Consider the following 17,873-nt stretch of genomic DNA (forward strand, 5'->3'; position numbering starts at 1 on the left):
GGCAGATGGAGATTTAAGAAGCGTTCAGCTGTAAAAGATTTTCTGAATGTTGAAAATAATTGATTGTGATTTTCTTTTGCTTATTTGTGTTCACAGTGAAAATGGAAGCAAAGAGCCTCATCAAGCGCTTCTTCGGTAGCATCCAGCGCTGTGAGAACGAGGCAGACTGGAAAAGCCTGCAGGGAGCAGCCAGTGCCAAACACGAAGGAACAGACAGGACTGCAGCTGAGGAGGATAGATAGGGTATTGTGACTGCCCCTGCTTTTCCCTCTCCTTACCTCTGATCCTAAATGCAACCGTAGCCCCCACCCCAAGCCCTTCTCAGGGATGCTACATGCATATCAGATGCTGCTGCTAATCTGAAGGAAGTTTATCTCTGAGAAACTGACGCTTGGCTGCTTCCACTAGTGCACTTTAATTATTACTTCTGGCTGCATTGTTGAACGACACTTACTTTAAAATCCAGGGCCACCTGCCTGGGTACCCTTCAGTTACTGTGATACAGCTTTAGGTTTTAGCTGCTATCTTAGAGGCTGTGATGTCAAACGATGAAAATGACCTAAAGCATATTTCTCAATGTGTTTTAGCTTTCATGTCATGTTTTGCTTTCCTTTGTTTTATGTAGTATGGACATGTTTCTTTTTCTTGTGCCCGGTCATCTTAAAAGGTGTGAACGTGACACCCGTGTGAGACGAAAATAAATTTCAAATAAAGGCTGAAATTTGATCATCTGAAGTCTCGTTAAGAATCTCAGGGCTTGGAGGTCATGCAGTGTTGTGCAAAAGTCAGAGACTACCAACCATTTACTCGATTTCCACCAAAAGTGCCATGAAGTACTGTTTATTTTTCAGCAGAAAACTGACATTTAACAGAAAATTCCTCAAGATGCCTCAACAAGTAAATAGAATATTTTTTGAGACTTTTAGTTTTTCAAAAGATTTCAGATATTTTTCCAAAGAAGTTCAGTCGTGGAGGTTGCTTATATTTTCTGCTTCTCAGAAAATAAGATTCAGTGATGTTGAGGCATGGACTCTGGGGTGGTCAGTTCATCGTTCTGAGAACATCAGCAGCTTCTTTGTTTGATTTGCTCATTTTATTCTTTTGTCTGTTTCGTTGTAACATAACTTCTGCACATCCTTTCAGACTCATAGTGAAAGGTCTGATTTAGGAGTGGAGCTCGATTTTTCTCTTTCAAAGACAAAAGCTCTGAATGCTTTCCATCTGATGGTGACAGTTTTGGTGGTCTCCCGAAACTTGCATGGTTCTTTTGCAGTCCCATTTTCTTGTTTTTTTTTGTTTTTTTTCCCCACTTTTCTTTCAACTTTCCCCTTCTTTATCCAAGAATATCTCATATCTGATCTCCTCAGAAATACCTCCTGAAAATAAAGTGGCTGCTTCGACTGGGAATTAAATGGAAGGTCATCTCTGACCTTTTCACAGTACTGTGTGAACTGAAAGTTGGTGTAGTCCAAGAGGAACTATTCCAGGATAAGTCATCCTGTGTTAGAGTGCCCTGTCCAGAAAATATCCAAAGAAATGTTCAAACAGCGCAATAAAGTAAATGTGTCTACGTTTATTCTGATTTATTATTCACAGAAAGTGCATTTTCATGGCAGGATTACTATCTCACAGATCACAGACAAACAGATCATATCCATTTGTTATACATATCTATGAAAGTACAGAATGGACAAGGTGAGCAGATTGCCTTTCTTATAAGGTGCAAACAGTAAGTACAACAGAAGCAGCATCAACAACAGACTGTATGCTAAGTGGGTAGTCTTTTATAGAGCTACAGATTAGTCATTCACTAAGAGAAGACTTGTTAGCCAGTGATGTAGCTAATATCAGGGTTGCATTTCACAAATCAGGATTTCTCAGTTATCACGATAACCAAGTCAAGGCTGTCTAGTAGAAGTAAGGGACACTGCAAAAGGAGTCTTCACTTTTTGGCATAACCCCTTTTAAACCCTAGACATATAGTTATTAATCACAGCATTTACTTAATGATCATATATTATTTGGGAAGTACTGTGTAATTATTATGTGGGATTTGATTTGTAATTAGAGTGGACATTGTATTCACACCTCTCCAGGTAAAACCAATCACGCTTCAAGAGGGTTTGGAGTGCCCGAATCATAGGCAACTGCATTTTCCTCACTTAAATAAGAGAAAACACTGTTAAATGTTTAAAAAGGTGCCACTCACCTTTGAGTATTTACACTACATATATGGAAACAGACCTGCAAAAACTGCCTGCTTTGGAATTGTTTTATGACATGATGAAAAACGGCACATAGTCATATGCAAACATTTGAAAACACCCAGTTGAAGCACATCCTATACAGAAAACAAACTTAAATGTGGCACTTTTTTAGATCGTAATTTCTTCAAAAAGGTCACATTTTCTGCCCCCCCAAATGTACAGAGGTTTGTTCTTTATATAGGATGTTATTTTCACATTTTCAAAATCAGCAAAGTTTAATTTGACCAGGGGTGCCAAATCTGTCTCATATGACTGTATATGCACCTATTCAGCCTACAGTAGTTTAGCTCCACTCAATCACGTTGAAGTTCCCAGATTTTTTGAATGAGGAGTGATGCAGGGCAGCCTATCAGAACAGAAACCATGTGTGTATATAAGCCTTACAGCAGTCAACAAAAACAGCCTGTTAAATTTTATATTACGTTCGACTCCTTTAGTTACATAAATCCAATGTCAAGTGTAGGATATGAGGATATGACACCTTCACAGTACAGGTGTGGGCCCACCTACAGGCGCTTATGGTTTAAGAGGTTACGTTACTGGGCTTTACTGAGAAACTATGTTTTGTGAAATACCCCCCAGGAGTGCTCTTTAAATGAAGCGTTGATTTACATTATGACCCTTCAGCCCCACAGGCACATTGCTGGGCACATGCAGCGGCTCCTAACCCCTGGTGATCTGATCACCAGGTCTTTCACAATCTCCACCGTGCCGAAGAGTGGAAAGAGCTTCTCATCGAAGCTCTCGTTGTACGTGAAGAGGTGCGAGCGTTTCTCAGCATCGTAGAAGGACAGCTGGCCCTGGTCGAAGTCCAGGTGGACGCCCACCCTGCGGGGGATGAGGTCGGCGGGCAGGGCCGTGAAGGGCACGGTCAGGGCCTTGAGCTCGGTGCCTCTCTCCAGGCGCAGGGTCAGGTAGCCCGTGTGCGTGTTGAGGGACTTGAAGCCCTTGCGCAGCGCAGACTCTTTGGCGACGCCCAGGCGCCAGTCCATCTCTCCCACGTCCACCTCCCAGTAGTGGCGACCTGAGCCGAAGCCCTCCATGCCCACAGCGCACCACCATCCGTCAAAGCGCTGGTGGTAGTTGGGCACTTCCTTGCGCTCGAAGCCGCATCGCATGCGCTTCTCGTCGTCCGAGATCAACAGGTCCGGGTTGGCTGTGTCCAGGTCCAGGGTCACCTCAACTGTAGAAGCAGCGGGCTATAATAAGTCTGTCCGGTTTACATCTTTACAGCTCATTCTGAGAAAGTTGATAACTTACCTGCAGCATCGGAGATCCAGTCCCATACTGATGAACGAAAAAGAGATAAATTTAATTTCACAGTGTCTCTCATGATGGACCTCAAAAATGACATGTAGTAAATAATATGACACTTCTGTATGTTGAGATAGTGAGCGATTGACATGTGGAGCGCAGTTTAAGTGCTTAAAAGAAGCACGTTATAAATAGAGGTGTGGGGTTGGGGACGGCGGGGGGGCAGTGGCAGTATCACTTGTCTGGCTTACCAGTGTGGGGAATGTAAGGAGTAGCACCTGAAATCATAAAGAGAAACGCTCAATATGAATCAAAATATGCACAAAGCTGAAGAGATCTTGGTCTTACAAAAAGTCACTTTGAGAGTAGCACAAATGGCACAAACACGCAAACTTACCTATTTTCTGACTCTTCTGCTTCCAAATGAGCCACTGCCGGGGAATGTTCTCCTGAAACACAAAAATATCAGCTGGAACGCTTTTCTAAGCTTCAACGACACACTTGCTCAGCCATTTCGCATCAAAGGTTCTCATATTATTTACCTATCATTATATATTGCTCCCATACCTTGTCCAGCTCTTTGGCCAGCAGAGTCCAGAAGATCAGCTCCATGGCAGGCTGCAGAGTGGGCATGCGGCCTCGTCTCCAGTGCTTTTCCAAATCATCCAGCACCACCACCATCTGCTCGCCTGGCCACACACTTTGCTAAAGAGGGAGAGAAAGATTAAGTGCCTACACCTACGTACTACCCAACTACACCAAACGCGCAGAACACAAAAACAGGCAGACAGAATGAGAATTGAAGCTTGAGGCAATTGGTCTTGCTTTCAGAGCAGAGAGCTATATATATATATATATATATATGTATGATGTCTCTGTGAGACTGCATTTTTCATAGTTAGAGAAAATAAATGTAACAAAGCTGTAAAAATTAGTGTTTTTTGTATCACAAATTCTTTTTAAATTATCATTAGAATATACTTCACAAAAATAGTAATGTACTTCACTCTGTCAGTGATTAAACATGGTCTTATGCAAAAGTTTGAACAGCTGAGGTCTATTGAAATGTTTTTATTATTATTATTATTATTATTATTTTCTTAGTAAAAATAAGCTTAAACATCCTCTACAGGGAAAAAACTCAAATGGCATTTTTCTGCTAATTTTTTGTGCATAATTTTTATTCATTTGCCGAGTTTAACATATTGGAATAAATAAAACATAAACTATAAAATGTGCCATAACTTTTGATAGCTTGCAGAGGACACATTTAGGTTTTCCCCCCAAATATGTTACATTAAAAAAAAAAAAAACAGTAATTGTATATGAAAATGTGCAGAAGTGTATTAACTGTAGAGGACGTGTTCACTTACTTTCACTTAGAAAATCAGCTAAACATAATTTGACAAGGAGCACCTAAACTTTGGCATATGCCTGTATCGGTGATGAGCCTTTAGCAACCTGAATTACATTCACTCTGAAACCATCACAGCAATAAATGCAGCATTGTGCCTCTTTTATTTGGTGATAGACAACGTGGTAGAACAAAGAAAGCTCCAATCTCACAGGCCAAAATGGACATGCACACATTGTTCCCACTCTGAGGTGAACTTTAATGAGCCGAAGTGAACATATAAACAGTTAAAGTCTGCGAACACATTACTGATGATATATTAGGGTGGATAGGTAGCAAATCCTGCTTTGTGCAATCGTTTATTTTAACTTTGCTCTTTAGTTTTGTTTACCTCTGGTTGGGCCCTCAGGTCTTTGGTCCAGTTGGTGATGAGCTTTTTCGCACTCTCTATATCCTGCTCATTGGTCAGAGCCAACTCCTTCCAATCACTCTTCTCCGGCCAGCCGTCAGTCTGCATTGGCCTTTTCTGCCAGAAGCGCATTTTTAACATTTAATTCAATTCACAGCACTTTATTTCATTCCGACACCTATACTGCACTGTCCCTTAGTTTAAGCACATATGCTTCAACTGATAATATAAACGATGAGATATCATAAGACAGATACAGTATGCAACATAATATACATTCACCGGCCACTTTATTAGGTACATTTACCTTGCTAGTAAAAGGTTGGACCCCCTTTTCCCTTCAGAACTGCCTTAATTCTTCGTGTCAGACTTTCAACAAGGTGTTGGAAACGTTGCTCAGAGATTCTGGTTGGTTATTTGAGTTCCTCTTGCCTTTCTATCATCTGGAACCAGTCTGCCCATTCTCCTCTGACCTCTCACATCAACAAGGCGTTTTCGTCCACACAACTGACCGCTCACTGGATATTACCTCTTTTTCGGACCGTTCTCTGTAAACCCTAGAGATGGTTGAGCGTGAAAATCCCAGCAGATCAGCAGTTTCTGAAATACTCAGACCAGCCCGTCTGGCACCAACAACCACGCCACGTTCAAAGCCCCTTAAATCCCCTTTCTTCCCCGTTCTGATGCTCGGTCTGCACTTCAGCAAGTCGTCTTGACCACTTCTACACGCCTAAATGCAGTGAGTTGCAGCCGTGTGATTGGCTGATTAGCTATTTGTGTTAACAAGCAACTGAACCTGTACCTAATAAAGTGACCAGTGAATAGTAGAATACAGAAGACTGATATGAGAAGTAATACAAATGGCTAAATCTAAATGGCCACTTATCTATAACAGAAAGGCATTAGCATTGTACACAGGTGTCACTACGCTGCATCTTTGAAATACTCAACCTTGCTCTCCAGCATGGAGGCCCACTCCAGTATGAAAGCCCTGCAGGTCAGGGTGGGCCAGACGTCCTCCCCGCTGGAGATGTTCTCCAGCACCTCAGACCTCTGCATCCAACCAGACACAGATAACCTTAATTATTAGCTTTTTTATCAGCATACATCATCATGATCTTTTCTCCTCAACTTTGCTGTAGCCAGTTTTACCCACTGGATGGATGGTCTCCCGTTATCTCATGATGCTACCAAGCTGTGAGAATGAAGATAAGCACATACTTCCCCTGAGATGGAGCCAGCCACCACATAAGATCACTATTATTATTGTAGCTGTGTTGCTTTATGGTTATCAATCAGTTAAGGCCACTAACTAATCCAACTTAGAGCGTTACCATAACATTAGTAACATGTAAGATTAAGAATTTTGGAAAATTATAGAAAAGAAAAGGAAGGCCATGGCAAAAGATTCTGGGTCTGGATTTTCTTAACTTCATTCTTAAGAAGCAAATTACAAAAAAATGCTATTCTTCAAATGACTTCTTAAGAGTTCTCTTATTTAAAAAAAATAATAATTCCAAGAACAGGTGGTACTCTTGAAAACATCATGTTCTTAAATGTGTTCTTAGCCTCTTACATGGCCAGGGCCCACAGGCAGGCCCAAAGTTTTATTACACACCTGTATAATCTAAAAACAGCTCAGTCAGTTTGCACTGAAGTCCCTACAGTCACAGAACAATAAGCCGTAGTATGTAATAAGCCTGGGATTTTTAGAGTGGCTAACCTTATGGTAGCCTCGCACTTGTCCTAGGCTGTAAGAGTTGACAAGGTCAGCATCTAAATCTATTAAACCCTGACGCTGTCTCTGCTGTCCCTGCCCATCTTCATCTCTCGCTTTCCGCTGTCACCCCACAACGATCGTATTTTCTGACGAGGATTTTTTCCGGTTGGGCGTGTCTTAAAAACCATTGCATTTTTTTTTAAGAAAGTTTCCTGAATCTGGCACCTGCTCTATTTCTGGGTCCCTGTTCAAAGTGAAGCAAATTTGAGACGTTGACCACGTTAAGGCCTTTGTACCGAACTATCAGGTTCTCTTCCACTGAAGTGTTCGGGTGACTCTCGGGTGGACTTGATCTACTCATCAAAGGCTTTTGCACAAACTAGTGCGGCTCAAGTGAACGCTGTCATTAAAGTAAAAGGGGGGCATATCAGTCACTAAGAATTTCTGAAAGTCATGTGGAAATTTCATTTCAGTTTCATTTCATTCTACTTTTCGTTCCAGATTTTTGGACAATTTTTGGACACTGTATAGAAGTACCAACCCACATACACACACACACACACACACACTTTGAAATAAATAAATAAATAAATAAATAACTACAAACAATCATACAGTGTTTTAGATTACACAGCATTTATCATGAATCTACCTGACACACTCTGCTGAGGTCCTTGGCCAGGTCCGCGATGAACTGCTGGCTCTCATCCAGAGGCTCTCTCTTCTCATCCTGCGCCTTCTTGTGAGATTCCTGTTCACATACATTCAACGCGTTTGAAGGTGAAATGAACACAGTGTGAAAAAATCCAAGCTACCAGTGTGTAACAGTGGTGAGAGGTTTATTCTGTGAAGGCAGACGGTGTGGACAGTTAAGGTTACCCTGAAAGACCACGAAGGGAAAAAAAACGAGGACAAAGCCGCGAAGCCTCGTCTTAATGCACGTCACGCTCGGCCTTTTCCTCTTCGCCTTCCCCGTTATTCAGCCCCCCAAAAACTGCCAGCCTGATTCACAGCTGTTGAACTGAGCTACCACGAAGACCACCCAAAACCACAATTAATCAAACTAAAGCACAAATCAGAATGCCACTCACTTAGTCGTACGCCAGCTATGACGTATAAGCCCCAGCCATGCCTAACGGTGGAGGCTTTTGAGGTGCACTCTGCGCTGTGCTGAATCCCCCCACTCGCAAAACATCTCTGACCTACTTGCATTACTTTAACCTAGTTTGAACCACAGTGCAGAAACACCTTAAGACAGGCACCTTAAGTTTGACGGTGATGTTCTTGGCGGGCTCGATGAGGAACTGAAGACAGTGCATCATCTTGGCTGCTTGGTCTGCAGTGACAGCCCCTAAAAGAAACACATTGCGTGTTAAAAACTCGTCTGCATGACGACGTGAATGAGAAGGTGATGAATCCTTTCAGCATGTACAGCACAGTGTAGGGCAGTCACTGTCAATTATATTAATAATAGTGCAAACGTTCGCTATTTTGGAGATGAATCAACTAATAACCAAACAAAGACCAAACAAAAACAGCCTTAGCTGAACAATAACAAACCATGCATCCTTTTAAAGATTTAAAGACAAGCGACAAAGCCTTTAAAAAGACTTCATTAAGAATATAAACACACACTGTGGCAAAAAAAAATGCATGTAGTGAATATGTCTCATTATGTTTTATTACTGTGAGACAGCAGTAAGAGATTTTAATGTGTGTGTGTGTGTGTGTGTGTGTGTGTGTATATAGAAGACTTCTTTATATATCTAACCAACTATATATTTAGCCAACCATTACACTATTATAACATTATCTAGAGTAATTTCCAATGTCAGAGAGTGTAATTTAAGGAACATTGCCTGGAGGATCAAACCTCATTCATGTTATCTACTCTACTATCAGACTGCACCTAATAATAGCTCCACTGACAGAAACCACAACAGCACTTCCTGTGGAATTCAAACTAAAAAGCATCTATACTGGGCAATGCGACAATTACCACGACAAATTACATCACAATAGGCTGCAATAAGCTCTTCTGAGCACATCACGCTTGCTTGACTACAAAAAGAGCATAAACAGTCCTGTTTTATTGAATTTACTATAGCACACGATGTAAAACACTGAATATAAACAACTGTGCTCATATTTTTAAATGTGGCACCATTTCGTCTTTTCCAAATTCATCAGAAACCAGATTGATAAATATTAATATGTGATGAAGTGTGATGATTTTACATTGGACACACAGTCTCATGCGACCTGTAATTAGTAGTAATCGATTAGTCTAACAATTGGCTTAATACATTCTGAAAGTACTGACACACGGGACATGTATCAAAAAACTATAATACTGCATCGATGGTTTCTCCCATCCCTAGTACATGCAGTATGGACGCGTCTCGTCGTGTTTTGATACAGCGACATGTCCGTGGGGACAACTGAAGAAGTGGGTCATTACTGGAGGGGGTTGGACTGCTTCCAAAACAGACTTAGCTCAATCATTAAACACAAGACACACCTGCGCTGCATGACTTCCTCTCAGAACCAAAACAATCATGTGAGAATAATTACAGATCAACTAGTGCCTTGTCCTTGACCTAAATAAGACAAATACATTGGATGCGTCTTAGATTTTTGATATATATTTGCCCTGTGAAGACTAAATTTGTTGGGCACTGGCATAATAATTCGCACTTACTTGCTCACTGTGTATAATCAAGTGGCAACCATGTGGATATGAGGCTCTCTTGGCTTCACTGCATTACCTTGCAGGCTTGGCAATAAGACAATATGTATAGTTGTCACGATACATTACATCACACGATTTCAAAATATGCTATTTTGAGTGTACAGTGGATAACGTCGGTGCTGAAAAGCGCATCCCCAATGTATTCCCTTACAAACGAGGCATAATTAGACCTCGTTAATTAGACTTAACTGGATTCATAGCTTTGATAGTGTTTTTTTTTCATTGTGGCACTACTTCACTGTTCAAATGGTCAGATATCAGCCAAAATAAATGCTTCTTGAAGTGTCATGTTACATAATTGCCATACTGCCCAGCTCTAATTACATGCAAACTGTCCCTCATTCGTGCACATTTAACAGAAGACAGCTCTAACTTCTTTAACCTGGTACTGAGTTCATTCATCGCTACAAAGCACTGGTTATTCAATGGCTCAAATCATGTACGGTCATGCAGGTCTGTCTTTAGGACGCTAAGGTCACTGTAATTTGCTCTGCACACCAGCGAAAAAGAAAAGACGTGGAAAAAAGTCTGACGCAGAGACAGCACTGCAAAGCCTGCTGTCATGGTTTGGCAGACGGCACGTGAGCTGAGCCAGCAAGGCCCTCTGCGCAGGATTATCCCAGCAGGGCCTTATTAGAGGAAGCATTTCCAAAAGCCATCTACCATGACATTCAGATGACAGGACTCGTTTTAAAAACGCAATTTCAAAACAATATGAATGTGAATTTTCCTCTTTTTGCAAATTCTTTTTTATTTCAGTTCTTCTGACATCAGGAAACCCTGTGTATTTATATTATGCCTAATGAATAGGAGTTTAGCTCTGCTCCATCACGCTGACGTTCTGAGGAGTGTTTCAGTCTGGCTGATGTAGGGATGCATCAGGGATGCATCAGGGATATAAGGGAGAGGTTGGGAATGTTCTTAGCACATAAACCCACACAAACGACATAACCTTCGGTCTGAGACACACTGCACTAACGCGATGACTTAAGCGCTGTAAATGACTCTATTCCATCAAAACAAACGACAGAAGATGCAACTGAAAACACACAGCTCCCTGAAGCCAAAACCAAGGATGTCCACTGATATCACGTCCATCAGGTATTTAAGGCTACAGCCGAGACAGACATTAACGCCAAGACTGCTTATGCCCACCAGCCCAAGGCGGTCTAAACGGGCACTTCGCAGAGTCGACGACGCAGGACGCGTGACATTGCGGCACTGCACGGCATGTATATTGATGAGTCAGTGCCCTTGAACGACATTGCAACGGCGCAGCGTCTGCAGCCCTGCATGTCAACACTAACGCGCACATTTTTGCGCGCAGTCCCGTGCAGGCGCATGTAAACAGCGCCATGCCGCGCTGTCGTCACGTTTCTCCAGGACAGGAAAGCGCTGCAGCCGCGTGACATTGACAAGAAGCCGCAGCCACGTTTTTCCGCACAAGCTGAAGCGAGAAGCCGGTTTCTGTATTTAGCGACCTACCTGTGCAGCTGGTGCGGGTGCCGAGCTCGGAGCTTTGCGGAGACAGCAGGAGCCACAAGCGCCTGAACGGACAGTGAGTTGCGGCGAATGGTCGCCCTTGTTTACATGCCGCTCCCCCCGCCCGCACACGCGGATCATCCGGGTACTTCAAGACGTAACCGGAGCGTGGGCACGCTGCTGCGCCATGATTGTTGTGGCTGGGTGAAATCCTGTATGGAGAAAAAATAATACGTGGCCCCGACTTAGTAAGGCACGGGAACGAGATGATTAAGTTGTGGCCACGACTTAGCAAACTGTGGGCGCGAGATCCTAATGCGTGGCCACGACTTGGGAACGAGATCGCGGCTTACTAAGTCGTGGCCACGCAGTAGGATCTCGTTCCCACGTCTTACTAAGTCGTGGCCACGCATTATTTTTACTTATACGGGATGTCGCCAGCGGGGCTCCGTAAGCTAATGCGTTACCGACAACACAAATAAAATTGGTTATAGTGTCTAGTTGTGAACCGCCCGAGCGGCCTTACCAGATACGTGTTTCTAATCGGTGAGTATAGATTGACTACATTTACCACAGAGTCACACTGACAATTCTAACATGAGCACTGCAACGCCGTGACTGTTGTGCCTGAAGGTGTGAACGTTAGCACACAACATTTCTTTCTGGGCTTTTTTTCCTGTTCAGTATTCTTTCCTATTCATTTCACTCTGGTGTCGCTCGGCCTGAAGTGCAGTTTAGCAGGCCTGCTTATACACTATATTGCCAAAAGAATTCAGTCACCCATCCAAATCACTGAATTCAGGTGTTCCAGTCACTTCCATGGCCACAGGTGTATAAAGCCGAGCCCCTAGGCCTGCAGACTGCTTCTACAGACATTAGTGAAAGAATGGGTCGCTCTCAGGAGCTCAGTGAATTCCAGCGTGGTGCCGTGATCGGACGCCACCTGTGCAGCAAGTCCAGTCGTGAAATTTCCTCACTACTAAATATTCCACAGTCAGCTGTCAGTGGGATTATAACAGTAATGTAAACGTAAAATGACAGAGCGGGGTCAGCGGATGCTGAGGCGCATAGTGTGCTGAACTTTCTGCAGAGTCAATCACTACAGACCTCCAAACTTCATGTGGCCTTCAGATCAGCTCAAGAACAGCGTAGAGAGCTTCATGGAATGGATTTCCATGGCCGAGCAGCTGCATTAAAGGCTTTCGTCACCAAGCGCAATGCAAAGCATGGAGTGCAGTGGTGTAAAGCGCCGCCGCTGGACTCTAGAGGAGTGGAGACGTTTGGGTTTGGCGGTTGCCAGGAGAACGGTACTTGTCTGACTGCATTGTGCCAAGTCTAAAATTGGGATGATGGTGTGGGGTTGTTTTCAGGAGTTTGGCTCGGCCCCTTAGTTCCAGTGAAAGGAGCTCTTAATGCTTCGGCACCAAGAGATTTTGGACAATTTCATGCTCCCAACTTTGTGGGAACAGTTTGGGGAGTTTGGCCCCTTCCTGTTCCAATATGACTGCGCACAAAGTAGGTCCATAAAGACATGGATGAGCGAGTTTGGTGTGGAAGAACTTGTAACGATTGCCAATAGGTATTGTACTACTGCGCATGCGCGAGGGAGTTGTAGCCCTCCGTGCAAGATGGTGAGCTGCTGTAGCCCAGCCGCCGGTCTGCTGTATCTATCTTCTGAGTTATCTGGACAGTGATGGTGAGATAAGTGGGTGACCTACCATTAAATACGTCTTCTACCCGGCACGGAGTGTGTTCCTGTCTGTGTGCCTCCAACGAAGCCAGTAATCCTTGCTATCTCTTCTACCACTCACCCCCCCCCCCCTTTTCCACCATTACAAACTTTACTTGAGTCCTGACCTCAACCTGATAGAAGACGGATGAATTAGAGCTGAGACTGTGAGCCAGGCCTTCTCATCCAACATCAGTTTCTGACCTCACAAATGTGCTTCTGGAAGAACGGTCAGAAATTCCAATACACACTATCCCCTGTGGAAAGCCTTTCCAGAAGAGTTGAAGCTGTTATAGCTGCAAAGGGTGGGCCGAAATCATATTAAACCCTATGGATTAAGAATGGGATGTCACTCAAGTTCATATGCGTGTGAACTTTTGGAAATATAGTGTAATATGAGATACTTTGGTGCAATGACATATGAAAATTCATTGGCTGGCCACATTTTTTCTTCATTTTTTTTTAAATGAAAGAGTTTAATATGGTATGTAAACACTGTTTACGTTTCAAAAAGAACCTTTTATTCCTCCATCCATATCCATCCATGGAGACTAAGCTGCTCCGCCCAATCAAGTTATAAGGAGTGTTTTCGGCCTGGACTGTTTGAATGAGACACAGCCAATCAGATATTTAGAAGGATTATGTAATGATCTATAAATCCAGTGCATAATTGAAATCATTTATAAACTTTAATAAGCTAAATATGTACAAAACCATTATGTATAGGGTATCTAATACCTAATCAGCTAAAATTGTCACTACCAAAACAGTCCCTAGTATAACATATGGATTTTTTTTATTTAGGGTTAATACTTTGTTATTGTTAGTGTTAAAATGCAATGTTCTATCATTTATTTTAATAAAATAAACATAACTAAGGCATATGGTCACTTAAAGCAAAGGAAAAAGTGAACCTTGGGGGAGGAGTAAATAAGATGTAAGTAAAATGTAGTATATGGGCCCTTTAAAATATTTACATTACATCCACTTTGTTACAAACACTTTCCACTCACTGGCCTCTTCAAGGTCTTCATACTCTACAGGTGTGATATAGGCCACACACCCTCTATCCCAGAGGTATCAAACTCAACCACTAAATGGGCCATATTAAAAATTCTCAACAATCCATGGGCCAGAGAACACCACTGTTTCATTGCATGTTTAGTCAGCGTTTTGTTATTGTTTATTTACCATTGTTTATTTAGTGTATGCAAAAACCTCAACAGTAAACTACAGGCACTTGTGGTAGACCTTGAAATCTTCTTCTTCTTTCGGCTGCTCCCTTTAGGGGTCGCCACAGCGGATCATCTGCCTCCATCTTGCCCTATCCACTGCCTCCTCTACTTTCAAACCAACCATCTCCATGTCCACCTTCACTACATCCATAAACCTTCTCTGAGGTCTACCTCTTCTCCTTCTACCCGGCAGCTCCATCTCCAACATTCTTTGCCCAATATATCCACTATTCCTCCTCAACACATGTCCAAACCATCTCAACCTGGCCTCTCTGGCTTTATCTCCAAACTGCTCCACCTTCACTGTCCCTCTGATCTGCTCATTTCTAATCTTGTCCATCCTTGTCACCCCCCACGAAAATCTCAGCATCTTCATCTCCGCCACCTCCAGCTCAGCCTCCTGTCTTTTAGACAGAGCCACGGTCTCCAAACCAGACATCATAGCAGGACGCACTACTGTCTTGTAAACCTTCCCTTTCACTCTTGCTGCTATCCTTCTGTCACACATCAGCCCTGACACCCGTCTCCACCCACTCCATCCTGCCTGCACCCTCTTCTTCACGTCTTTTCTACACTGTCCATTGCTCTGGATGGTTGACCCAAGATATTTGAAGTCATCCACCTTTACGACCTCTACTCCTTGCATCTTCACCTTTCCACCTGCCTCCCTCTCATTCACACACATGTATTCCGTCTGGTCTCTACTGACCTTCATTCCTGTCCTCTCCAGTGCAAACCTCCACCTCTCCAGATTCTCTTCCACCTGCTCTCTACTCTCACCACAGATTACAATGTCATCTGCAAACATGAATATTTGAAATATTCAAAATTTTAAATGTCTTTAAAACCTACCAATATACTTAACATAAAGACAACTGGCAGGGTTAGTTTGATGATATGACAGGTGTGGAACTGTGTAGAATTGTATAAAACTAAAGTGTAATTACTGTCCCATGGATTGTTATTAGTGGAGGAGAGTGAGAGTGCATGTTACGTTGCAGTGCATGCTGGGGACTGTAGTTCAGTACACTGTGAAACAAGCTAATATTAACAGAAAATTAAAATACTTTGTTAGGGCCTTGTGTTTGACACATGGGCTCTATCCCATCCATCATATGTCAGTTTTAGCATAAGACACTGCTTATCCACCTTTATTTCTGCTCCCTGTGATGCTTTGATTGGACTGAACTACCCGCGAAGCACAAACAGTATATACATTATATTTCCACTATATTCACTCGTCTGGCTTCACATGCATATGAAATTGAGTGACATACCATTCTTAATACATAGGGTTTAATATTATATCGGCTCACCCTTTGCAGCTATAACAGCTTCAACTCTTCTGGGAAGGCTGTCCGCAAGGTTTAGGAGCGTGTTTATGGGAATTTTTGACCGTTCTGAAAGCCACATGAAGTTTGGAGGTCTGTAGTGATTGACTCTGCAGAAAGTTGGCGACCTCTGCACACTATGCCCCTCAGCATCCGCTGACCCCGCTCTGTCATTTTACGTGGCTGGAATTAACTGAGCCATACTGTTATCTTCACACAGCTGTATTAACAGCTGCATACTGTCCTGGAAACGCCTCTGAGACATTTAATGGGACACAAATGTCTCTTCTAAGTAATAACTTAAAAAGTAAGCACACATTCCTCCACTTACCTTAAAGAGTAATGAACAACACTTCAGTTCTCCAACCGGATATTTCGGCCATAATCTCAAAATGCAGTGGTAACATGAAAACCATATAAATGGAGCAGAAACGATGCTCACATGGCACAACTGGCACGTGTGCCAGGCAACTTGTCACCAATTTTTTCATTAGGTGCAAAGGCATAAAGAAAGGTTGGACAGTGACCATCTGAAAAAAAATGGACTTTTAGGTACATAAAGCCACACAAATGTTGTAAATCATCATCAGTCAAAGTCAGGGAAATCATCAGGGAAAAGATCCAAGAATAATGTGGGATATGGGATATAAAGGGATATACTGGATATAGGATACAATGTAGGATGAAGGTGATCATAGAGCATAAAGTGGGATGAAATATTATTTACAAATGATTCCAAATATCAGAGCATAGAATGAGAGCTTTCTGTAAGCTACTGTGTTTCCTATCACTGCATAAAAGATGCACAAGTCTCCTTTTAATGATCGATTGCTCGGAGCAATTTGGATTGGTAAGCATTGATAACGAAAGCCAAAAGTATAATTAGTGTGACCAACTTAACGACAATCTATACATTTTCTGTTTCGTTAGGTAAAGATCTTTACACATCAAATAAATGCAGCAACATCCCTGCATTAGTACTTTAATCAACTGCCTTCCTCCAGTTCTTTGACAGATCATCCAGCAAGTCTCTTAATCTAAAGCAAGTCTTATTTTTTTCTGTTCAACTGCTCTTAAGTGTCTCATTCTGGACACCCTAATGAGATGTCAGCAATGAGTAGGCTCTCCCCATGGTTCCTCATTTTAATGGGCTCTGTTTTAGAAGATCAATGACCTGAGCTGTAACGGCACATTGAGGAGGAAGGTTCAGAAGATTACCGAACTGCTACGTTCCCAATGTCTTCATCTGGGTCAGAGTGACACATGTCGTTCACACAGCAGTGTCCCTCTCCCCGAGGCCTAACCCCAGCTGTGCTCTTCAGTGGAGGATGCTTATGGCCCTTTACGGTTCAAGTCTCATTAAGACACCAACCATATAGCTGGACAATGGAGGCTTTAAGAGCATTGCCTGAGATGGGCCTCAGTCCTGAAGAGCTGATTTTGAGGGCAGGTAGCCTGAGTGAAATAAGGGATTATCCGCTATAACGAGGGTCAGTGCTTCCACACATGCCCGCTAGGAGTCGTGGTTGGACAAATGTTGACTCAGTAGCTTCCTGCCTGTGTAGAGCAGCCTTCAGACAGGCTTTAGGGAGCTTTACTCCACTCAAGAGAAAGGATGAGTCAGTAAAGGAGTGAGTACCAGACTCAAAGATGTTTTTATCACGTTTTGTAACCCAAAGCATCTCTCAGAGGAACACATGCAGCCCATTGCAACTGTAGTTAGTATTGCTATATGGACCATATCATTCTATTGAATAGGTTCAAACTGCGGTTCCACAGTTACATATTTATTATTATTATTATTATTATTATTTCTTCACTTTGTAAAAGAGTTTAATATGGTATGTAAACACTGTTCCTCAATTCATATCCATCTATGGAGACTAAGCTGCTTCACCATTCAAGTCATAAGGAGTGTTTTGAAATGCAGTCAGATATTTAGAAGGATTATGCAATGAGCCTTTAAACCTAAGGCATTTATAGAGATAGTAATAAGCTAAATATATACAAAATCATTATTTATAGGGTACTTTCTGTTGGAAGGTGGCTCTCCCAAACCCTAACCCCTAAATTTTAACTAAAGTTTATTTGAAATATTTAGATTTATCATGAGTTTACTTTTTAAATAAAAATATTTCAGTTAAAAAATGCTATCCCATGTTTTCAGGTCACTACCGAAACTCAATGCTTCATGGGTGAAATCTTATTTTAGCCACAGCCCTGCATTTGAGAAATTTGTAAATGTGTGGAACATTAAAGACTGTCACTACTGATCCATATTTTCTGCAACGAAACTTTTGTGTTTTAATGAAAATACTGATTTGTGTGAGGAGCTGTTCA

General features: G+C 42.4%; 2 protein-coding genes across 2 annotated transcripts in view; one reads left to right on the forward strand and one right to left on the reverse strand.

Annotated features, from left to right (window-relative positions):
* The window catches only part of recql5 (RecQ helicase-like 5), a 47,868-nt gene extending 47,139 nt beyond the window's left edge, over nucleotides 1–729 (forward strand). Inside the window, exon 19 of the mRNA XM_017712008.2 lies at nucleotides 97–729. Within this exon, the coding sequence (XP_017567497.1) occupies nucleotides 97–242 (146 nt within the window). The 3' untranslated portion in view covers nucleotides 243–729. The remainder of the gene's footprint in view (nucleotides 1–96) is intronic.
* An 824-nt stretch (nucleotides 730–1,553) lies between these two features.
* Nucleotides 1,554–11,500, reverse strand: LOC108435881 (E3 ubiquitin-protein ligase TRIM58-like). The gene is made up of 10 exons (XM_017712009.2): nucleotides 11,242–11,500; nucleotides 8,267–8,355; nucleotides 7,657–7,755; nucleotides 6,236–6,337; nucleotides 5,267–5,401; nucleotides 4,089–4,226; nucleotides 3,919–3,970; nucleotides 3,773–3,799; nucleotides 3,528–3,554; nucleotides 1,554–3,450 (listed from the first exon to the last, which is right to left on the reverse strand). The coding sequence occupies exons 2-10, from the start codon at nucleotides 8,324–8,326 to the stop codon at nucleotides 2,891–2,893; spliced, it is 1,200 nt and encodes a 399-aa protein (XP_017567498.2). The 5' UTR covers nucleotides 8,327–8,355; nucleotides 11,242–11,500; the 3' UTR covers nucleotides 1,554–2,890.
* Between the last annotated feature and the right edge of the window lie 6,373 nt (nucleotides 11,501–17,873).

Source organism: Pygocentrus nattereri, chromosome 14, assembly GCF_015220715.1.
Source record: "Pygocentrus nattereri isolate fPygNat1 chromosome 14, fPygNat1.pri, whole genome shotgun sequence".
In the NCBI taxonomy this organism is placed as follows: domain Eukaryota; kingdom Metazoa; phylum Chordata; class Actinopteri; order Characiformes; family Serrasalmidae; genus Pygocentrus; species Pygocentrus nattereri.